Source organism: Sinocyclocheilus anshuiensis, unplaced genomic scaffold, assembly GCF_001515605.1.
Source record: "Sinocyclocheilus anshuiensis isolate Anshui unplaced genomic scaffold, SAMN03320099.WGS_v1.1 scaffold579, whole genome shotgun sequence".
Lineage (NCBI taxonomy): Eukaryota > Metazoa > Chordata > Actinopteri > Cypriniformes > Cyprinidae > Sinocyclocheilus > Sinocyclocheilus anshuiensis.
In genome coordinates, this window is record NW_015551075.1 from 613,768 (window position 1) to 638,943 (window position 25,176).

The following is a 25,176-nucleotide window of genomic DNA, read 5'->3' on the forward strand; positions in this document are numbered from 1 at the left end:
AAATTATTAAATAAATGTAAATATCTAGTTCATTAATTTGCCCACAAATATGATTAAAATAAGTAAAAGTTTATTTATAAATGTAAATATCAATTTACTAGCCCACATATGAATAAAAAAATAAGCAAATATATTAATAATTTGTATTAAGAAAGATCAAATTAACTATTTAATAAAAATGTATTAACTTTTATGAATAAATAAAGTTGTCAATTCCTGACAGTGGAAACACACAATGAATCTCTCCAGTGGCCTTCACTGAGCTGATGGGTTATCAGCGCTGCTAACTGAAGGCTATCGTCTCGTGAGCGAATGAGTGCAGTGGCTTTCGGCCATCAGCTCGATACACTGACCATGGACCAGTCATCCTAAGATAACTCCCTCCAGGTGTTCAAAGACCCAGACAAAGAGCCTTTTCAGTCGCCTTTATGAGAATGAAGAGGGCTCGGGCTTGTTGCAAAATATACTGGATAAAAGCGAAGCAAACACAGGCAGATATGGTAATATTCTGCCACAGCGCCTGGGACCAGGTTTGATAAGGTCCAGCTTTGTTTTTGGGAGATAAAAACCAGCCAATTAGTCCAGCGAAGCGTGAACAAAGCAGAGTTGAGCTAGTAAAAGAACTGTGGGCCGATTTAAGGATGGGTTATCTTTTCATACATATATATCAAGTAAAGAAAAAGTTTTTCCATGTACATCAAGCTCCTAAAACGACCAAAAAGCATGTTAGCAATAGCACATCATTGATCCTCATGTGTAGTGGACATTACACATATAAAATAAGAAAACAACATAAAAAAAAAAACAAGGTTAAAGCTCATCATGCAATAAAAATAATGTTTTCTAGATGATTGTGTGATGCTTACATACATTTCATCCACGAGATGACAAGGTCGCGGTCAGGACTTGCAAACCTGATCTGATCAGTCAGCTCTTCACTGTTTTGAACAACACAAAAACTCAGCATTAGTCATCAAGGAACAACGCAAGTCATCGAGTGTATTTGTGTTATAGCTGTTGCTACCGAGCTGTTTTTCAAACTCGCTGCTCTGTTTCCACACGTCAGATGTACTATGCATACAATTATGTTATTTGCCAAACCACTTTGAATGTGATACGGCCATAAAATACGCATGAGATTATTCAAAATATCACTTACTCATGGTCACTTAGGCCTGATTATATACAAACAGAGTTTCACATTTCTTTTGTCATAACATTTTAGCAATGAGGCAGGGCTTTTATTTTTAATTTTTTAACAACAGACACAGTTGACTGGGTGTCTATAGAAACGTGTGTGCAGTGTGTGTTTATATGAGAATGTCCACAGAAGGAAGGAATAGCTAAACCAAAAAGTGAACATTCATCATTTACTCACCCTCGCGTCTTAATTTTTGTGATTCACACAAAAAAACAGAAGCAATATGAGTTTGGAACGGCATGAGGGTGAGAAAATGATGACTATTTTAAAGGAATAGTTCACCTAAGAATATAAATTTGCTGAAATTTTACTCACCCTCAGGCCATTAAAGATGTAGATGAGTTTGTTCCTTCATCAGATTTGGAGAAATGTAGCATTGCATCACTTGCTCACTAATGGATCCTCTGCAGTGAATGGGTGCCGTCAGAATGAGAGTCCAAACAGATTAAAACTGGAGATCAGGAGAGAAATATGCATAGATCAAACACCGTTTACATGCGAAAAGAGTCCAAAACTGTTCTAAACAAACAGGAGATGGACTTTTTCGCTGGAGGAAGCGTTATTATGGATTATGGTATTTTGACCAGAAGTGATGGTTTAAAGTTAAAACCTCTCAATAGATTTGTTTCTTGCAAATACGCATCTTTTCACTTCACAGGACGTTAACTGATGGACTGGAGTGGTGTGGATTACTTGTGATGTTTTTATCAGCTCTCATTCTGACGGCACCCATTCACTGCAGAGGATCCATTGGTGAGCAAGTGATGTAATGCTACGTTTCTCCAAATCTGACGAAGAAACAAACTCATCTACATCTTGGATGATCTGAGGGTGAGTAAACTTTCAGCAAACTTTTCATTTTTGGGGTGTTTGTGTGTGTAGTAGGGATGCTACACTGTAAAAAAATGACTTTTCAAGGCTGTATAAGATTACTTGGCTATGTTTCACAAGAAAATAGTACTTCACTCTTTCTACAGCAAAATTTCACATTTACTTCAATGTGTTACGTGCTATTTATTTGCACTTATCTGTGAAATTTACTAGTAATTTCCGAGTGAAAGTTGTTACTGCAGCATTGTTTTTTCAGTGTCCTTCATGGAGGATTCAGTATCTGCTCCCAGGCTTTGACGGGCCTCTTTCGGTCCCTGTGCCTGCTGTCACGTCTGCTCTTTGAAGTCGACTCGGACTCCAAACCCTGGGCGTTTCTCAGCACCTCTCTTCTCCTGCAGCAGGTTTGCTCCATCGCTGCTCGAGTGAGAGAGCGCTTTGTGTTTAAGATCAGAGCAATTTGCAAGCTTATTGGGGAAAACTGTCTAACAAAAGAACCTTAGATATAGCGTCTGTCATCGTTGGTTTTCTCCGGTTGGGGCTCGTGTTTCATACTTGATGAAATTACCTGGTTGTGGACAGTTTTGTGAAATTGCAGCATTAGCTTCTCTCTCACATTTTTTCTTTTCTTTTTGCTACTGCAATACAACAGCAAAACAGATGATGAAAACATGCAACAATTAATTGCTCAATTTTTGTGCTACATTTTTTTGTTCATTAAAGATAAAAATGTATTATTTTTAATTATCATTATAAGTCATTATTATCAACTTTTCCTTTAAATAGTTATGCTGATAATTTACTTTGTTAAAAAAAAATCTCTATTATAATCATTTTAAATAGAAGCATTTCTCAAGGCTGAATTACAAAAAACACTCCCAGATTTCCTGGCAAGCAAAGTAGCAGCTTTGTTCATGCAGAGATGACGAGGTCAGTAAAGTCAAGAGACACAGGAAGCAAAAACAGCACAACTCTAGGGCAGGAATGGGAATCATAAGTAATTTAACCATTCTGGTTATGATTCTGATTCTTGAACTATGAAGTAGAATACGTCCTACTCTAACTATAGGGTTGCAAACATTCAGAAATCATTAATTGGAAACAAACATCATGAAAATAAAATTCCTGCATTTTATTTATTGTATTTTATTTTTAAAATCAAATTACAATTACAAATTTTAAGTTAAAACCCCAACCAAGATTATTATAGTTATCTAAAAACAAACAAAAAATGTTAATTGAAATGAAACTCAAATTAAAATGTTGTAAAATATTTTTATATTTTAAAATGAACAATTTTAAGCTCAAATTCCAACCAAGGTTATTATAGTTAAAGGGATAGTTCACCCAAAAATGAAAATTTGATCGTATAATGCATGGCGTAGTTTACGCAAGCGCCGGAAGCGATCTCTTGCGCGTATACGTCACTCATTGTTTACACAGTGCACAGTCAATGTGTGGTGTATTAGAGGTAAAATATGATATAAATACTGTTCGGTTTCTCACACAAACCGATCGTTTCGTGTCTTAGGACATCAATGTGTCGTCACGAGCCGCAGGGTTTAATTTGGATTTGTCTGTGCATGTTTTTTTTACTCTCATAGATTTTGTTACCATTGCCATGCATTATATGATTGATAGACCGCAACGGTTAAAGTTAAAAATCATAATTTGTGTTCTACTGAAGAAACAAAGTCACCTACATCTTGGATGCCCTGGGGGTAAGCAGATAAACATCAAATTTTCATTTTTGGATGAACTTTCCCTTTAAAAACACAAAACAACAACAACAAAAAGTTAATTGAAATAAATATAATTAAAAACTAAAAGTGAAATAAATTAAAATAAATAATTTTTAAAATAATTTTTACATTTTAATAATACAATTTTAAACAATATTAGAAAAAAAATAAACTAAACAGTAATATTAAAAAAACAAAAACTACTAATAAAATGACAAAAGCACATAACAAAATTACTAAATTACTCAAATTTACACTAAAATCAAAACAATTAAAACAAACATATAAACACTGCTAAAATAACACTGTCCCAAACCACAGTCTAGTCTCTAAAGGTCAAGCTCTTTGGCAAAATACTTTTTCCTCTCCCTTTTGACAGGTTTGCTTATATTACTCATTTAAATCTTGGTAAAAGTCACAATTTAACCAGTCATACAGCCATCGTTCTTTCAGTCTGGTTTGTGGTTTGATCTGGTAGTTTGCAAACCCTTGCGTCTGCTAAAGCGATGGCTGCTGCGCTGAAACGTGGCCTGCAGATAATGTGTCGCGGGGGCCGGCCTACAGACGCCGAGGAACTGAGCCGCATTGTGACTACATGCAGGGCTCCTTGTCAAAAGCGCTGTTCTAACGTAGACAACTGAATGACCAAACACTGTTTACATCTCACTTTTGGCCTTCCTGGCCACGACGTCAATGTTAGCTATTGTTCTGTGACTGAAGCGCCTCAATATGATTGCGGCGACAAGGATAGTTGCCGTAATGGGACCGACTTAAATTATTCCCCCAAGCGAAATGAATAGGCATCTGACAGATGAAACTGCTTATTAAAGAGTAGGAAGTAAACATTGAAAGGGCTGCGGTTATGGCTGATGAAACCCAAGCTGCCTTCGCTCGGTTTGGGGGTTTTTAATAAGACACGCAGACGATTCGCTCTGTGGTTGAGCTACAGTAAATCATCTCCGCAGGTACTATGACAGCTTCAGATCGCAGCTTTATATTTAGGCTATTAATAGAAGGGATGTAGTCCGAGATTATAAACATGTTTGAGCTAGCATCACACTACAGGCCACCGAAGAAGCATCATTATCTGATCATGATGAATTAATCAACACACGCTTTACATATTAATGATAATAGGTGCATTAAATCAGGGTTCAGTACAAGTGAAACTCAGTCGACAGCACTGATGGATTGATTACACTTGTGCATGATCACAATGTTCATTAGCACCATGTTCATGTTGTGTTCTGGTCATTTTGACCCGGAGAAGATTTGATTTTCTTTTCCCCCGATAATGCTAGTTAATGTCATTGCATTGGACTGAAACTTACTGAATTTGCTCATGTTTTGATCATTTTAACAGAAAAAAATATGTAAAATATGTGCTTCTCATTTCTGCCCCATTCATTTCTCACTGTTTTTAATGAAAATGAGGGACTAGTCAAAACTATTTTTTGTGTGCCAATCAATATTATACAACAACTGCTGTCGAATGAGTTTAAAAGTATTAAACCCAGAATATTCCCAGCCCAAACTCAGTTAGCTGTATATGTAAGAGCGAGCAATAATTTTTAACACTAATGTATAAATATTTCAAGACAGACCTACCATGAGCTCTGAGGTCATTTATCTGCTTCTGTAGAAACAAGAACAAGTCAGTGAGATTTCAATGTCCTATTAACAAATAATAATAATAATAAATTAACAGTCAAACTCTCATAGCTATAAAGCTTTAAATGAGATCCACCAATCAGAAAATACACTGTTACCATGGAAACCATAGAATGCATGATAAGGAACATGTCAGACAGAACACTTTTTTTTTGCATTGAGAGGTGCCTTTTTTTAATTGTTTTCTATTGGCTGTGAGTGTTTTGCGTCCGGAGACTGCAATGATGGAGAAGAAACTTGTGGCGGCTGTCGTGGGTTACCCAGAGTTTCTGCTAATATGACAGTTTACTTAAAGGGGTCATATGATGCGGGCGCGATGCAATGCAACATGCAAAAAGACAGTACAAGTCATTATTATCCGTAATTATGTCCCCACCGGATGCAACAAATGCCTCGTTTATAATGGGTTTTTATGTTTTTGTCTCGTCGCTCCGGCCGGGACACGGCATCACAGTATGGTGAGGGGCGTAACATTTCCGTCACACGCTTGAGGTATTCGGCCAATCACAACACACTGGATAGCTGGCCAATCAGAGCACACCTCGCTTTTCAGACCGATGAGCTTTGTAAAAATCGACGCGTTTCAGAAAGGCGGGGCATAGAGGAGAAACAATAATGTACAGTATGTGGAAAATAATGTGTTTTTTTAACCTTAAACCACATAAACATTTCATTACACCAAATACACAAAATACTGTTCTTTTTAGCAACATCACATGACCCCTTTAACAGCAAACCAAAGATTTTAGAGCACTCGCGCTATAATCTTGATTAGACTGGCAGGGCAGCGGATTCGGTGGTTGTCTAGCAACATAAAAAAACCCGCAGCACACTACTCTTTTCTAAATAATAATAAAAAAAAAGCCAACCAAAAAGCCTCGTCTTTTTAAACCTGAAAAACACATTCTGTCTGATCGGGGCCTAAGAGCCCAATACCATGAAACACTGCAAATCATCATACAGAGTTCTTTAGAGTTCTATGCTTTCCAAGGTTTCCATGGTAACAGCAGATTTTCAGAATAAACTACATTGTAATAACATTAAACATAATACAATTTTGCAATATCCTTCATAATGCATTGAATTTTATACATATAATAAGTCCATTTTATATTGTACCATTGTACTCGAAATCAATGTTTGTAATGTCGTGATTGAGCTATTGGTGTAAGATTTCATAAAAAGCCTGCGGAGAAAACGAATGAGGGAAAATACTTCTGGAATCAAGAGCAATGAAAATGACGAAACATTTGTAAGTTTGGGTTTTTATCTGACCCGATTATTCACCCTGCTGCTTTCCAACAGAAAACCCACTGGACCTCTTTTGGACGGCCTTTTTCTGACTGTGTGGGAAACCCGAAGCACAGTTCTCCATTGAGGACGCAGCGTTCGGCTGGAGCTCTCTGCATGAGCACCTACTGTAACCCGGCGAGCTGGTTTCTGGATCTGGCCCGAACCCTGTTCTCTCTCTGTCTGACTGAACACTGGCAGATCTGTGGCGCTTTCCCTTCGAGACCTCTCCAGCTTTTTATTGAATACTGATCAAATTATGGTGTCACTTGATATTTTGTCAGCACGTCCAGCTGGACAAAACAAAACGGTGTTTGCCGAGGACGAGAAAACAACGGGTTTGGCATAAGCGCAATGACATGCCAGCTCATGGGAAACGTTTGCCGGAGCTCGACATGGGACGCGTTCCAATGGGAAATCATGATAATTTGCAAAGCAAATGCTTTTAATGTCTGGCGCATAAGTGACAGAGTCAGGTTTAAGAATGGAAGCCCTTAAACTGAAACACATGCGCTCATCATAGCTGCACTGAGGAGCATGTTAACCTTGATGAGCTAAACGCGAGGCCTACGCGAGTTCTGACACAAACCAGTACACCCATAGCTGTCATCTTCCTTTCTGCTCACTCCGCATGTGCAAACCAACAGATAAACTGCTTCTGAACTCAGCCACAAGCTATGGGGGCACTTCGTCATTGTTGGCCAATTAGCTATTGTCATTAGGAAACTGCTGTCACCGTGGAAAATTGTCATTTAAAGCGGATTAAAATATAATAAAAAAATATATATATTTTATTAAAAAATATCATAATTTTTTTTAATCTAATTAATTACATGACACACTGAAAAAATATAATTTATATAAATATATAATATATAAATATATTTATTTAAAAATAAATTAGTTTGTTTTAGCAAACAATTAAATAATTTAGTAAAAATCAATTAAAATGTTACACATATCAAGATTTCCCCACAAAAGGCCCCAAATAAAAGATATTAAAAGACATAACATTATTGTGGCATATGAAAAAAACATCAATAAAGATGATTAAAGTAAAAAAGCAGGTCGTTAATAATTGATAACACATTCATAATAATTGCATCTTCTGATCTCTACACACATGAACGCATCAATAAAGCTTTTTTTTAACTGAAAGAATATCTTAAAATATGTCAGTGCCATTGCTTTATCTCAAGATGCAAACCAGTAATGTTTATTTCTAAGGCATGTTTATAAAAATTACTTAAATGTCCTAATTGAACTATCCTATACTAATCATGGCTTAATCTAAGCCCTGTCTGTGAAACCAGGCCATTGTGTCATATTAGTAAAGCTGATTAAAAATAAAAACTATTAAAAAAGGTAACACTTTAGTATAGGGACCAATTCTCAGTATTAACTAGTTGTTAGTTAACCCAAATTAATCACAATTCAAGATTTCCTAAAAAAAATAAATAAATTATTGTGACAGAATAAAACATTTACATTTATGCATTTAGCCGACGATTGTCTCTAAAGTAAGTTACAATCCAAGATATAAATTTGATCAGTACATACATTCATTGGGAACTGATCTCAAACAGCTGAGCTTCAGAAAACACTGAATGGACATTATAAAAAGTGGCTTTAGAAGACAATATATAATGAACGCATCTCTTATACTGATCTCAGCGACACAATCACTGGTGCCATTATGCAAAACCAAGAGCACTTGACTAGTTAGCATGAAAACTACTCGTCGTGTTGCCATGCATCTGTTCTCAATGTCTATAATCTGTATCATCACATTGTGAGTAGTCACTCATACGAGCAGCGGGAGACTAAACAATATCAGATGCAATAAAAGACAGCAGCGTTCTCAATGGCACGTTGGATCATCAGTCCGACTCTTATTGTCACTCATCATCACATGCTCATACTTCATATGTAATGGTTGATTTTTTTCTGGGTCTTCTGCTAAAGATATAACATGAGGCCACTGCCTGCTAGCTTATGTTTGACTATGTTTTCCACTAGATCAAAGAGCCAGTGCTTTTAAGACTGCACAAGGGTCTTTAAATCAACCTCGCATTTTCTTCTGAACCCAGAATTAAGAAAGCAAGATAATTCTAGAATTAAAAGGTAGTCTGCGTTTTCAAACAGACAACAATAAGCCTTATTGAAGCTCTAAATCTAACACGAAACAGCAAAATGTTTCTTGTCTCATCACGACAGGAATCACAAATGATTCATCCTGTATATTTTGAATTCAAAACTGTCAAAATTTGACAAAAAGTCAAGTAGTTTGCATCACGGTATTCCCAGCTAACAGTGAACTTTGGCTAACGTTCTGGGAAGGTTTTCTCAAAGTTATGAACAATCGTTCTTCCAGTATTAATAGAACATTCGTTCAACGTTATCTGGTCTTTAACAATGTTCTCAAAACATTAGCACAAAAACGTTATTTATACATCGTTCATGGACCGTTTATTTCTTAAACGTTTTAGCTGGATGTTTGTGTAACATTTTAAAAACAATTACTACTACAAAATATACGGTTGAATGTTCCCTTAACGTTCGCATAACCAAAGTTTTTAAAACATTAAAAAAAAAAAAAAACAAGAATGTCCCATGAAAAATAACATTTACAGAACTTATGGGAATATTATGAAAACTTTCTTAAAACATATTTTTGTTAGCTGGGTAGGCTAATGACTTTATAGAGAGACGTCCAGCTAAAACGTTCAGAGAACATTTAAAAGTAACAATGTACGCAAAATGACCAAATGGAATGTTCCCTTAACGCTGGCATAACCAAAGTTTTTAAAACATTCAAAAAACGGAAGGTATGAACGTTCCGAGAACATTCAAAAGCTAACATTCCCATAATGTTTGCAAAATGATCAAATAGAATGTTCCTTCAATCTACGCATAACCAAGACAATAAATAAATACTGGAGGTTCTGAACATTCAGAAATAACTAAATGGGAACGTTATCAAAACATTCTCATAACATATTTTTGTTAGCTGGGTAATGACTTTTAAGGGATGTTCACTGCTTATTATTAGACTATTTCCACAATGCAGGTGTTTATAGCCTATTTGTCTGCAAAATAATTAGTAAGCATTTTAGCAGAGGCCTTCAGATCAAAAAGGTCTTTAAGGTCACGAGAAACACATTCAGTCGAGTGTGACTGTAATGTTTTGCTTTTAATCTCATTACAATCGATTCGTGTCCTTCATAGCATAAGACGGCTGTTATTAAGTCACACATCTGTTGTCCCATGGCTCTCTCTCTCTCGTTAATGAGAGTCGACCTTCTATAGTCTCATTCCCCTGATGCACCTGTACGCTGCTCTTAAAATGAGGGGCTTTACATTACACTGGTGCGAGAGCACAAAGGCCGACAGTGTACACTGCGGGCGGGTCTCGAACTCTCCGGTCGCGGGCTTTTATTCCCGCGGTCCAGAGGGAGGGAAGGACTCTCTACTGGCCTTTCACTCCGTTCTGCACCGCCACGTCCCGCATGAGCCCCAGTCTGGGCTTTCACCAGCTAAATGAAGACCTGATAAAAAAAACGGTACCGGAACAGGCAAGTGGAGGAATACGAGCAGGGAAAAAAAACCCCGCCTTTGTGCTTCCGTGCGCCGTTACGAAAGCGTGACCCAGCGGTGTGTGGCACATACCAATGCTGATAAAAAAAAAGTGTGTGGGACAGCAAGAGACACTGGGAGAAATGTTGAGTAAACTCTACAGCTATAGAGAAAGAGAGACATTTGAATAATAATAATAAAAAATAAAAATTGTAATATATATATATATATACAAAATAAAAAGCATACTTATTAAAGTGTATTTATTCATAATTAAATTAAAACAAATGTTTACATTTCAGAATTATTGTAAAATTATTATAAAATATAGATGTGTGTAATAGCTACAAGAATGGGAGAAATATTAATAAGAAAAAAAAATCACATTTTAAATATAGCCTATACATCTATAGAAGTGTGTACATATGCTTGTTCATAATTACATTATTCATTCATTCACATTAAGTAATGACAATGTTTACATAAGTATTTTTTTAATTACTTTTTATATTAGTAATGTTAAAGTCACTTTTGCAAATATTGTTAATCTGTGTTAATGGAATTGCACCAAACATGATTTTGATTTATTGTTTGTCATTTCTAAATACAACTGACACTTGTCAGCCTTTTGTAAAACTTTTTACTGTTTTCAAGTAGGCTGGTTTCACAGTTCATAAAGAGTATTCAGACAAAATGCTTAATATAAAAATAATCATCATCAACAGCTTATTGGTGATGATGATGAATTTACCGAACATTGAATCTGTGATTTTTAAACACAAAAAGAAATGCGAATACATCACCCAGCCTGCTTGCAAATGTTCAGAACACGGAAACAGGAAGGAAATAGAACATGGAATTTTAATCATTTGATTGTACAGTATTTTTATTTCTTTTTTGCAGTAGATAATAAGACGACACTTATATCTTTATATTTTCTGTGATGCTTGGACGAGTTACACACATAATGTTTCATGCTTATCGGTGCTAAGATCACTAACCCTAAATATGAGCAATATAATAGTGATGCTTACCTATAGTCAACATCACTTCTAAAGAGGAAATATATTTGTTGAAACAATCAAAGTCAACATTAGCGCTCTATTATAGACTGACACATTAGAAAAAAGCCTAATGACCTTTACAGTTATCGCCTCTTCCTACACACTTAGCGATAACCACCATCCAAGACACATAAAGCACTGTTGAGTGTGCGTTGCATATTTCCTTGTGTGGCCTCCTGTCTGCTACCGCCAGTCAGTTCTAGACGGCCCACACATTCAAATGGTTCTGTCCTCTTCCGCACAGATATATGCCCACAGACAGGAAGTTTCCCTAAAGCCGTGGCCCGGGCTCAAGGAAGAGCTGTTTCCAGCGCGGCCGAGGATACCATCCATCCGGCAGGACCACCAACAATAGCTGCATTGTTCTGCATGTCTGCAAGGAAACACGGCCTACAGAGAGATGCCATTGTTTTATCGTGTAATGTTACCTGTGATTCGATAAATGATAGCGGCCCATGATTTTTTTGGTAGGAATGCGCAAATATATCACGGTGTCCTTAGGTCACTGCTGAGTTTTGGCACGGGCTCGTCTAAAGAGAAGCAGGAAAGCAGAAACCTTTTTATTTAAGAATGACATTCCTGGGAAAGAGAGAGAGAGAGAGAGAGAGAGAGAGAGAGAGATCACTTTCCAACAAAACATCAGCCGTTCACGAGTAAACAATACATTCAGATCTCTGGAATAAGCTGTGATACGCTGCCAGGCGTTGTGATTTCTACGCGGTACGGGATGAGCTTTCCTCTCAAGCATCGCCAGAGCTTTGGTTTGGGAGGCAAAACAGTGAGATATGAGCCTGAGATCACGGGAAAACGTGATTCCATGCTTCAAAGCAGCCTTCCCACACTTTACCATCAATGCAGTTTCCTTTGTGATTGCTGGAGAAGGTTTTAAGCATCACTTAAAGGAGACATATTATGCCCATTTTTACAGTATGTCTCTGGTGTCCCCAGAATGTGTCTGTGAAGTTTCAGCTCAAAATACTCCACAGATCATTTATTATAACATTTTGAAAATGCCTATTTTGAGTGGAAGCAGAAACACGCTGTTTTTCAGGCCTGGCTCTTTAAATGCAAATGAGCTGCTGCTCCCCGCCCCCTTTTCCAGAATAGAGCTGCGCCATTACAGCTCGGACCTGCTAAAAACATCTGTTTTGGTTCTGATTATCATGTTTATCGCGCTGAAATCATGCGGTTTAAACCATATGAGTTTAAACTTCAGATATACGGTTTTCTGAGCGCACACGGACAGAAAGCGGCTGTTACAGCATGTGAGTACTAAACTAAGTTCTCATTCACACACAAGTTTACGTTAAAAACACACGAGTTACAAAAACAGTCGGTTATGTCTGTGAAGGTAAACAGCTGGGAAATAAATCGCATGTTTATTTTAGATCTGTGTGGCAGCAGCAATATACAGTAAATAAATCAATAAATCCATTGCTGTCTTGTCTCCTCTGAAGCTGGGACTCTAAATAGTGTTCTGTGCTCGTCTGTGCAGACAAAGGCAGAACAGTTATCTTTGCTCAAACTTTCGCCATGGCATTAGTACACTGGTACACCGTTGTCGCTTGCGAAATCAAAACGACGGCGCCGTGGGTGGAAACTTACAGATTAAGGGGTGGTAATATTATAATGAGATCCCTTTGCCGCGTCACTAAGGGAGCGAAATCTGACGCGCTCGCCCTTTGCCACGTCACCAAGGGAGCGAAATCAGACGCGCTGGTTTTCTCAGACGCTTGCAGAAAAAGGCTTCCCAAAACAAAGTTACTGGGTTAATTTTTTTCACGTTTCCTTGGTTGGTACCTGATTATAGCACTTAAAACCTAGAAAAGTCAGATTTTCATGATATGTCACCTTTAAAACATTTATGTTCACTACAGAAATGTACAGGACTTTGTATTAATTTCCAGGATGTTACCAGGCTTGGAAAACACAATTTTATCCAATTTCATAACTGTGGGAAACCCAATCAAAACATGCTATATTATCTTATCATCAAAACGGTGACTGATTTATCAATAGCAAATGCTAAATGATGAATGAATTCATGCATCATGAATAAATGTAAATATAAACATAAATACGCTATATTATAATAACTGTTGATTAAAACAGAAAATAATTTCAACCTGTTTCTCAGCTTGCAAAAGCATAAATAAAAACAAAAGAAACAAAAGAAAAATGAAAGTCATTTTAAAAGCAGAAATGAGAAGTTAAATCTATGTTAAAGGATTTTAACACAAGATTATTTTAAATGAATTTCATATAAATTGGATGGTGGAACTACATTTCAATATGGATGAACAATGCGGGTGGTGTTTGTTTTTGCACTAACAAAGAAAATATATTAAAATACATATACATGTTAACTCTTTGGTTATTTCCAGTATTGCACAAAACGCTTGAAGATAAAGTGAAATGCCATTTGCAACTCATTTACTATTGTGATCTGATGCATGTTTCAGTAAAACAGGATATACAAAAAAAATAAAAAAAGTAGAACAGGAGTTTTTTTGGTTCATTAAAAGTTGCATTACATACCAAATAGAGGCAGGCAGATGAAGATGCCAAAGTAGTAAGAAGGATTTGTGACATCAGCTGAAAAAGAAACAAGTCACTACATTCTGTTAACGATTACAAACATTTAAAATGGATAAATAGGGTATATTTTGATTTGAAGTCGAGTCTTACCTGGAAGATTCCTGTAAAATGAACTTTTAGGGCTGATTGTACTGGAGTTAAAAGTAAAGATTTCAATGACCGCATAACCTAGAAGACAATATGATTACCAAATGAACAATGAATTCAGTGAAATCGGCATATTTCGCAGACATTTTATTAGAAAGTCATCAAACTCTAGAAAAATGGAGGCAAATCGATGAACACGGCACAATTACTGCTTCAAACACAGCAATAAGACTTCGAAAAATAACAAACGGGGACATTATGAGATCCATTTATTCACACACATGTACATGAGAAACAGCAGGTTATATACATTCAGTAGTTGAAGCTGTGGAAGACAAATCCCATATAACATTCCCTGGCTCTCAAATCAGTCCTCCACACCTGCTTCTGAATACATTATGGTAGCAAGCAGTCACCCAGAGATGCTTTCAGTCCCAACAAACGCCCTAAACTTAACTAAAAACAGAAATAATTTAAATGTTGTGGCAGGTCACTTTAATGCACTTGAAGTGTGTTCATGATGTGGTGAAATGCTGTAGCTGTACTGCGTCACGGACTGAAGGAAAGGCAGCTAGTGTTCGAACCGGTCTGGAGAAATTAGTCTATAGAGTAGCAGTGAGCGAGAGTCTCTCCCGCTGACTGAGATTTTAGGGGGAAAGATCAAAAATAAAGCTGCGATATGACTGAAAAACATATGAAACAAACTGAACGCTTGCTTGATGAGGTGCCAAATGAACTGAATAAACTGAATGCTACGCAGACCTTTGACTAATGCTTATATTTTGTAGAAAAAAAATGTGCATTTCAAATCATTATGTATTCAAAAAAATCATAAACATTAAGTTACTGATTGCAAAAATTTAAGAGATTTTTCATGTGCATAATAACAATAAACTGATGGCCAATTACAATTAAGCATCACTAATTTTCCATTTAATCACAGATCCGGACATTCCCACATCAAAGCCCTTGACAGGTCACATGAAAAACACAGAACCACTCAACAAAACCTCCAAAACACAAGCTTGTTGCTTAAATAGTCTAAAAAATATCTGCTGTACATATGACACAAATATTTACAGAAAGTTTGTTAACGATTTATGCATGTAATACATGTTCACCTTTGTAGACCTCTCGCAACTAGGACCTTTTCTTTACCTTTTAATGGAAACTAAAGCCAAGCACCTCTGATATTGACAGCTTGTAAATAAAAAAAAATATTTGTTAAATTAAATTAAATGATAATGAAAAAAAAAAAAAGTTTACAGAGAAGAACCGAGAGCCTGTGGGGTTTTCGGTACGCTTTTCAATACAAACAAATCGGATTCTCAACAGAGGGTTAATAACTTATTGGACTGTGGTTGGAAATGATTTCTCCACAGCAAAAATAACAATAGCACATGCATATTTTTATGAGGGTGACCTGCATATTTGCCAATTTCTCTGGATAGCTTAAAAGGTTTTTATCTTTTCCTTGTCTGAGAATGTAGCCGATAAAAAGAGTCAAATACTTACAAAGGCCGTGCTGATTTAAGAACAAAAAAAGATATTTGGTACAAATCAAACGTCTGCATTTTTCTTCTCTCATGGGTCAGGAATTTCTCCACGACACCTTCAGTGAACGAATCAACGTGGCTATTACAGTGCTCCCCGATCCACAGTCGTTGCTCCGTAAAGAAGCATTTCACTCCGCTTGTACAAAACGCTGCACCTGCTCCCAGAGGTTTCGAGTTTGCATAGAGTCTTAAGGGAACCTACAGAAACGAGTTGGTCGGCTTCTGTCAAACGTTGTCGAACTTGTGTTTCAGGTAGTCCTTCATGACCTTGGCAATGGGCAGCTCTTCCAGAAACTTCAGGCTCTGCAGGCCGATGCACTGCCGGATCTTTATCCTGCACAGATCCTGCAAAGTCCTGGGCTGCCCTGAAACACAACGAGTGTCAGGTTAAACACCAGCTACGTCTAGAGTCAATCACATCTGACTGCATTCCTGTGTGACCACCTGTGCAAGCATTTACTCAACTATTTTCATCTAAAAACAGAGAAAAAACACAAAAGATTGGTGGCTACTGATATAATATGTGACCCTGGACCACAAAACCAGTCATAAGGGTCAATTTTTCGAAATTGAGATTTATATATCATCTGAAAGCTGAATGAATAATCTTTCCATTGATGTATGGTTTGTTAGGATAGGACCTAACATATAATATTTGGCCGAGATACAACTATTTGAAAATCTGGAATCTGAGGGTGCAAAAAAATCTAAATATCGAGAAAATCGCCTTTAAAGTTGTCCAAATGAAGTTCTTAGCAATGCATATTACTAATCAAAAATTACGTTTTGATATATTTACGGTAGGAAATTTACAAAATATCTTCATGGAACATGATCTTTACTTAATATCCTAATGATTTTTGGCATAAAAGAAAAATCGATAATTTTGACCCATGCAATGTATTGTTGGCTATTGCTACAAATATACCCCAGCGACTTAAGACTGCTTTTGTGCTCCAGGGTCACATATAATAGAGAAACTTTCAATAAAGACTTCACTGAATAAATGAACTCAATACAGAGAGTACAGAAGCACCAAACTCATCAGACAGACAGAAAATTAACTCATAATACAACATTAAATATGAGATGCAAAAAGTGAATGGCATCATCACATAAGTCATACTAAATGAAACTTATGGCATGAAATGAACACTGTTTGTCAGGTTAATAATATGTTAAACTTGGTTCATGATGTTTTAGGAATTCAAAATAATAGTTTAAAGCTGATTTATAATGCAAGAAGGACAGGCGGTCTTTTATGAATGAAATTAAGTAGATATAAATTAAAAACTACGGGTGGTTGAGTTTTAGCTCCACATCTGAACAGAAATGAGAAATTCCCCAACGTTGGCTTGTTTTAAGAGGCCAAAACAGACTTATCTTTTTAAATCTGCTTGATTATCAATTTATTTGATATTATTGTATTGTATTTTGCATGTTTTATTATATGATTCTTTGTACTGTTCTGATTTGGGTTTGAAAATGGTCAGAAAGAGAGAAAAATTACTTTACCAACATCATAAGAAGACATTAGGGAGGGGAAAAAAAGCACAGAAAATACTTTTGTGCAATACGTAAGTATGCATATTAGGGATGCACCGAATATTCGGCAACCGAAATTATTCGGCCGAAAATAGCAAAAAAATCTCTTTCGGTGTTCGGCCGAATAAGCGAAAAGGCCGAATAATATGAACCGAACAATGACGAACGCGATCAAAATAGAGGCACGCGCTAATGCAGCAAACATGTTGACAGTGTGAAAGTATTTAAAACTATCAGAGAAAGACGCAGAAATCATTACAAGCGTGAAGCACCGACAGCGAGAGACTTAGTGCTGCATCAAGTCTCCGATGAGAAGAAGAGGTGTCTGATGCTTGTGGTTAGGTACTGTATGATGATTGAAATCGCGAAATTACCTCAAACGATTAGTAAATAAACTGCAGAATGTTATATTTTCTAATGCACGCACGAATTGCATGTAAGTTATTCTGACAGTGCTGCACGAGCTCGTGGCGCCAGAGTTCAAAGTCCAAAGCGTGAGGAAAATCTGCTTACTCGTCAGTTGCTCAGTAACATTTTTGTGAATTTTTTTAAAGGCATGACAATGAGATACGTGCAACACGCATATGCAATAATAAATGTAGCAATCTGTCACAAAGAGGATGTTACTTAAGGAAGGAGCATGAAAAAAATCACTGCTTCTGACAAAAAATATTAATAAAATAAAATAAATAAAATTTAAGCAACATTATAAGTGGGATATATATAAAAAACTGTGCAATCAAAAATTTGATTAAATAAATTAAAAATATAATAATGTAGAAATCTGTCATAAAGTGCCTGTTATTTAAGAAAGGAGCAGATAAAACTAAATTTGCATAGACATCTTATAGGTACAGCAACAAAAAAACAGACATTTAATTCAAATGGTTAGAGAGAGAAAAAATGGCCATGAAAAATGACAGTTTCTGGCACAAAAAAAACTTCATAAGTGGACATCAGGGAAGGAAAAAAAGCACACACACACACACACACACACACACACACACACACACACAAACCTTTTTTGTCCATATGTCGTCTTAAAAGATATCAGGAATGAGTTCCAGGAACCCGGTGCACAGGGTTATCAGTTTTAATGGGCCAGATTTCCCGTCCCAACACAATATGGCACAGGCTGTGTGCGCACAAATGAAGCCAGCTGGAAAAACCACTACAAAGGGCTGGAGACGGCCATCTGCAGCCCCTGTCTTCTGTCAGTCTCCATGCCTTAGCAAAAGCTCTCAACTATAGGTGACGGCAGAGAAACAGAAATGAAATCAGCGCATATTCTCACGCAGCGCACTGTCACTCCCTTCAAGACATGAAGTCATGCTCTCAAAGTCTGAGTCCTCGATGCAAATACAGCCGCCGAAGTGCTTTTTTAATAAATAATCAAGGTGAAATGAGATCGCTCTGAATGAGCTGACAGCGAGTAAATGTCTGCGACAGGTGGCTTTGATATGGTGATATCAAAGTTGAAGCGAAGCGCAGGAATGTGGCCATTGTTGCGTACTTGCTCATTAGTGCTTCAGGTAACACTGCTGGCTTTTCTCAGACGGCCGATTGTTCTGTGTGGGGGATAGAGATCATAATGCCGTTCACTCGGCCATTGCTCAACTTACAGATTGACAGAATCAGACGCTGCTCTCCGTGAGATGTGACATTTTTCTGGAGAAAAGAGGGAATATGAGCTCCTTTGATGATACTCCTGCTATTAACCCTTGGAGTTTTAATGCTTCATGTTCGACTTGAGTGGAGCACTCTTCTAACGTATAGCTGTAATATTAACTGGAATGAGTGTCTTAGAATGTGCTACGGCAAGCTAATTCATTATTGTTGTTAAAAATGAAAATATTTAAAGTTAAATGATAATATTATTAATAATAAGAATTATATATATATATATATATATAGTCACTAAAATATATAATATGATAAATACTGAGGTACTAAATAAAGTTAATTCATTATTGTTGTTAAAATTTTTTTTAAAGTCGTTTCAGAAATGTTTTTTTTTTAAATAAAAAGTTTGTTAAATAATGAAAATATATTTTACAAATATATTAAATTACGGCAAGCTAATTCATTACTGTTAGAAAAACATATTTCAGATTAAATGATAATATTAATAATAATAATAATTCTATATATGAATTTATATAGTTCATTCATTGTCATTAAAAAATAAAATGTTTCATAGAATGTTTTTTTCAAATAAAAAGTTTGCAAAAGAATGAAAAAATAAAAAAATAAATAATAAATTACAATATATACTGAATATGATATTATAAATACTGAAGTTTTACAGCTTCAGATTTGACTTTAAAAGTTAGAAGCTAATAGTTTAGTTGAGCTGAATGAAGCCTTTTCTTAATAAAAATAGATAAAAATAAAATAAATAATTCTAGCAGAAAGGTGTTCTCTACAAAAGGTAATAAAAACTATTAAGAAAACTGACGAAAGAAACAAAGTAACAAAAATTAAACTTTGATTATAATGTGAAATTAAGACTGGGTATCTAATATCATGTTATGAAAGTTTATTTTGTAATTATCTCTGACATTTTAGATCTTTACCTTTGGTTTTAAAAATGTATTTTACTTGAAAACTCCAAAAATGGTACATTTTTTAATATAAATTCTGTCTGAATTTGAAAATAAGATTCAAAACAGCGCACAAATCTAGTCACATTCAAAACAGAGTTTCAAGTTTGTTTCAGGGTCAACTGGTTCAAAAGTTACATGCTAAAATGTACATGAAAATTTGGACTGTTGGTGGTGCTAAACGATCAGAGACTGACCTCAAATCTGTCATATAAAATACTGAGACCCTCCCTAATCTGTGTGACAAATTACCATCTTATCAAAAAAATAAAAAATTCAAGGAACAATGATGCCGGACTACATATGTGACCCTGGACCACAAAACCAGTCATAAGGGTCAATTTTTCGAAATTGAGATTTATACATCATCTGAAGGCTGACTAAATCCGATACCGATATGGTGGCCGATATATCGTGCATCCCTACTAACATATAATATTTGGCCGAGATACAACTATTTCAAAATCTGGAATCTGAGGGTGCAAAAAAAAAAAAATCCAAATATTGAGAAAACTGCCTTTAAAGTTGTCCAAATGAAGTTCTTAGCAATGCATATTACTAATCAAAAATTAAGTTTTGATATATTTACGGTAGGAAATTTACAAAATATATTCATGGAACATGATCTTTACTTAATATCCTAATGATTTTTGGCATAAAAGAAAAATTCATAATTTTGACCCATACAATGTATTTTTGGCTATTGCTACAGCGACTTAAGACTGCTTTTGTGCTCCAGGGTCACTTATGAACATTAAAGAGAGGGTGAACCTACTTGTGACCTCCTGCAGAAAGTCCAGACAGGGCCGACTGATGCCAGACATGCTGACGGAAACAGCCACGGGCGTCTGGCCCTCGTAGTTCCTCGTGTTGGTATCGGCTCCGTACGTGTACAGCATCTGCGCGCACAGCACATCGTCTCTGAGGGCCGACAGGTGCAGCGGCGTCTGTCCGTCCTCCAGGCGGCCCAGGTTAGTGTCCGCTCCCCGCTGCAGGAACATGCGGCAGTACGAGTGGTTGCCCTTAATGACGGCGTAACGCAGCAAGAAGCCGTTCTGAATGTCTATGTTGGCGCTGTGGTCGAGCAGGATGCGCACGCAGCTGGAGCGCTCGCGGATAATGGCCAGCTGGAGCGGCGTCGTGCCTTTGTCGCTGAGCGGGTCCACCTCGGCTTTGAACTCTAAGAGGAGACGCACAAAGGAGTCGCGGCCGTAGTGGGCCGCCACGTGCAGCGGAGTCCAGCCGTCGTTGCTCTTGGCGTTGATGATATCGGTGCGGTACTCGGACTCCAGCATGAGGCGGGCGATGCGGGCGCGGCCGTGCATGGCAGCGTAATGCAGAGCTGTGAAGCCTCCGATGAAATCCTTCACTGTGGGATCCGCTGGAGAGATAAACACATGACAAAACTGAACTCATTCAACCGAAAACCTAATCAAACTGAAAAACTTTGCATGATTGAGTCTGTTATTTTCCTGTTCATTACTGAGAAGCTGCTTTGAAACAATCTGTATTGTATGAAGCGCTGTAGAAATAAAGGTGCCTTGACAACCAAGAATATCAAGCAAGAAAAAAAATGCTTGTAAAAATTATATATTTATATTTATTAGGCTTGCTATAATTATTACATAAGCAAATATAAAAGTGCCATTAAATGTGCATTTATTTGTCCTTCTTTTTGTTGCAGTAACATGAGAGCTCTGACATTTTAGAACGTACTTCAAATGTTAAAGTCTTAAAATGGCATATAAAATTTAATAAATTAATAAATGCATTACAAATGCATAATAAAAATAATATATATATAAATCAATAACTTCTAAATAATAAAAAGTTAATAATGCATTATTATATTATGAGGGCTGGATTAGCAAAAAAAATGAACGGAAAATGGACTTAAGATACTTTATATAACTAAACTGCTGATTACAATTATTTGTATGAACAATTAGCTAGCTAAAATGTCATAAATCTGTGTTCCAACAGCTTTTAACGAAAGAATTTCCATGATTTATCCAATTGATTTCCAGTAATTTGTGACTAATAAATAAAAACCTTTTTACAGAATTTGCCCTTGTAAAGAGAAATTTATAGAATGAAATATGTTACATTATGTGTGCACATAACTTGAAACATTTATATTGACTACAGTAACTTCAATGACTTTTGAAAAAAAAATGAAAAAAAAAATCACAATTTTAAAGTTATATTATTAAGTTATATTTAGGATATTTATAGACTTTCAATGATCATGATAACCCTGATAAATCACGACAGCCCTAACATTATGTTAAGTTGGCCATATATGCCAAATGTATGCACTGGGCAAACATAACATATATAAAGAGGTTTGATGTGTATAATTAGCTTGTGTAGAGTATGCAGACATTTACATCATTTGCATAATGTTACTATATTTGAATCAAAGCACTATATCATGGTATTGATTATTCTGATTACAGTCTTTGTAAATTGATGCATCTCAATCAGTACAGATGGCTTCGCAGCTGCAAAGTTAAACACTTGATTGTGGATCATTCTATCTACAGATGTTTCGACAGCCCTGTTTTATAGCGCCCCCTAACGTCTAGCATGCATTACTATACCTAGACATGAACATTTCAGAACAGCAGTCTATCAAAAAAGCACAATACCAGTTTAGTGTTTCAAGCCATAAAAGATGACAAGATAGGGAACCTAAATAGAGTGCAAGAGAGTAAAATATCACCATTGTAAACTGGTTATCATTGAGAAAAGTAATTGAAATCAAATTTACATGAGAGGGATCATATTTACAATTAAATAGTGATTAATACACACAAAAAGGAACCCAAAACACAAATTTTCATTATGCTTGTTTGTCCCTTTTGGACCTTGGCAGTTTAAATTTCCATCTGCTTTTGTTGTGTGGAAAAGAGAAGCTTGTACATTTTGCCTATTATGTGTTTCGCATAATAAGGACAATAATAAAGAGCCCGAATGACTCAGGGTGAGCAAATGATGACAGTTTTTTAGGTGAACTTATTCTTTTAAGAGTCAAGCGCAGCAAACCAACCACAGTTTTTAATAAATGTTAAACTAGGCTGGTCATTTTAGATTTTCTTACCAACTGATGCTTTAAATCAGATCTGCACATCTCGCAACCGTCATAAAAACCAAACCCTTTACCTCCGTGTTCGAGGAACACGCGCACGCAGCGCTCCTTCCCCTTCGCCGCAGAGAAGTGCAGCAGCGTCCAGCCGTTGGCGTCTCTGATCTTGGGCGAGTAGCCCTGCTCCAGCATCTTGCGGACGGTGTAGACATCGCCGGCCGCCACCGCCGCCTGGATCTGCAGCTCCTCCTGTAACTCTGGGTTCCTTCTGCAGTGATGGTTCAGCATCCTGTCACATCTCGCAGTACGGGGCTCAGACGCTCCTGTGTCCCTGCAGACAAGCACACACGCGCGACATTACGAAGGACACTGATAGACAAGCTCATCATTTTGAATCAAAGCACGATTAATTAATTATGCATAGCACGTTTAAAGGAATTGCAAGAACAAATTTTCCCCAAACACCATCCCACATTGATCACATAAACAGGCAGTCCTGCCTCAAACTCACTTTATTGGCTGAGCCAGACATTAATATGTCAGTCTGATCTCTCAAACAAACAAAGCAATGAAAGTTATGAAAATGCAGAGTTCACGGTGTTTACACATTTTAGGGGAATCAGCCTAGTTTCTAATATCTATACCTCATTAATTTGCTATGTACACAATGCTTCATTAAAAATAAAGAGGAAAAAAGAAAAACTAAAATATTATATAAGATTTCAGAATTACTGTTAATTTGAATGCTGTAATACAGATGTATTGTAAAATCTTTAAATAAATAACTAAATAAATGTGCAGGCTATATAGCAATTATATTGTTAACTAGGCTACTGGACACAGCATTAAAATAAACAGTAATTTCAAAATCTATCTTAAAAAAAATACATCTGGTAAAATCCGAATAAAAACAAAAAAAAAAAACACTACAACTACAAATTACTCTTTGTGTTACAAGAGTGTCAAAGTTCTTAATATCATACAAGCAATACATTTGTGAGAGTTATTACTATAAATATATACACTATATTTCAAAATATCTTTGATGCAGATTTGTAGAAATATTTTTAATAGGACAACATGATAGAACAAATATATAGGCTAAACATTAATTATCTTTGATTGCGAAAAACAGTATGAAAGAAAATAACTGCACACATCACCTGTGAGATAATAACAGTATTCTTGCAAGAAAAGCACTGATAATGTTAGTTGCATCGCATCAAGACCAAAACCATCAAACCATTCATGAAAAAGCGTAGACAACACAATATAATACAATAAGACAGAAATTACATTTAAAAACAGGCCATGGCCTACAGATCCTTACAAAGCTCAGCTATGAGCCAACATTACCGTTCATTAATGTCTTGTAGATTTGAAACAGTCTTTGCGCTCTGCATCCATGTTCACGTCCACTTCAGATCTTCATTCTAGAGAAGCAGAGCGATACAGAAATATCATCATAGGAAAGTATACACATGATTCGTTTATATATAATATTCATCATTTACATAGCAGATGCATTTATATGTATAAATGATGCATTTAGCCACACCTATATGATGGCGTCTTATTTACACACTTATCTGTCACGTTACATTAATCATCTCTCTGTTTAGGAGTAAATATTAACTGCCACCCTTTTCAGTTCACTATGTTATTGTCTTCCAGCCTCTGGAAAAAAAACAAAACAGCTGCAGCGAGCATCTGCACACCTACATTTACCTATAACAACGCAAACATACGTGATATACACCATCAACGGCGGTGTAACCATTTCACCTCCTCGAATAGGTTCAACAAAAGGTAAATAATCATGTTTGCTGCTGCTGCACTGAGAACAATGAATCTGTTAGCTGGTGTGCTAAAGCAGCTACAATCACCCTAAAACAAACACTAAAGCGGCTCTTTTTAGAGACTGGCATAATTTACGTTGATACCGTCCAAGTATTTGAGACGATAAGTCTGAAGACGACCATTAAACTGAAGGAGAATTGGACAAACTCTGTGATAGACATGTACTGTTACTGCATTAGCATAGTTAGCATTTAGCCAGCGGTTATTGACCATTTTCACAACAACACTGCTTTTAAAGTTACTCGAACTCTCTAAACCTGCGGCTAGAGGGTAAAATTAACATTATCTGATTAACTAGCATGATAAAGACTCGGGAGACAGTGAAATTAAAAATATATAATATACATACAGAGTGCAAATACAGTCAGGTAGCCATGAACATCATGTCTCCAAGGCTTCAAACCGCAACAGCCAATCGGATTCGAGCTGTCAAGAACGTCATCCATACATCACACCGCTGCAAAATA

The 25,176-nt window shown here is 36.4% G+C and overlaps 1 protein-coding gene across 3 annotated transcripts; it reads right to left on the reverse strand.

The window, feature by feature from the left end:
* Positions 1-15,076: 15,076 nt before the first annotated feature.
* LOC107662256 (ankyrin repeat and SOCS box protein 7-like) lies at positions 15,077-25,133 on the reverse strand. Of its 3 annotated transcripts, none has more exons than XM_016452202.1 (5): positions 25,059-25,133; positions 24,206-24,282; positions 22,927-23,180; positions 20,537-21,142; positions 15,077-15,978 (listed from the first exon to the last, which is right to left on the reverse strand). In XM_016452202.1, the coding sequence occupies exons 2-5, from the start codon at positions 24,250-24,252 to the stop codon at positions 15,839-15,841; spliced, it is 1,047 nt and encodes a 348-aa protein (XP_016307688.1). In that variant the 5' UTR covers positions 24,253-24,282; positions 25,059-25,133; the 3' UTR covers positions 15,077-15,838. The 3 variants fall into 3 exon arrangements, with proteins under 3 accessions (XP_016307688.1, XP_016307689.1, XP_016307690.1); XM_016452203.1 differs by having other exon boundaries at positions 25,055-25,129; XM_016452204.1 differs by lacking the exon at positions 15,077-15,978 and adding an exon at positions 18,648-18,726.
* Between the last annotated feature and the right edge of the window lie 43 nt (positions 25,134-25,176).

Bases quoted from the DNA above. Each gene is read 5' to 3' on its own strand.
- LOC107662256 (XM_016452202.1), bottom strand. From the start codon at position 24,252: ATGCAGAGCGCAAAGACTGTTTCAAATCTACAAGACATTAATGAACG. The intron at 21,143-22,926 runs GTAAAGGGTTTG...TTATCTCTCCAG, and splicing joins CGTGTTCCTCGAACACGGAG to CGGATCCCACAGTGAAGGAT. The intron at 15,979-20,536 runs GTAGGTTCACCC...GTTGTGTTTCAG, and splicing joins CTTTCTGCAGGAGGTCACAA to GGCAGCCCAGGACTTTGCAG.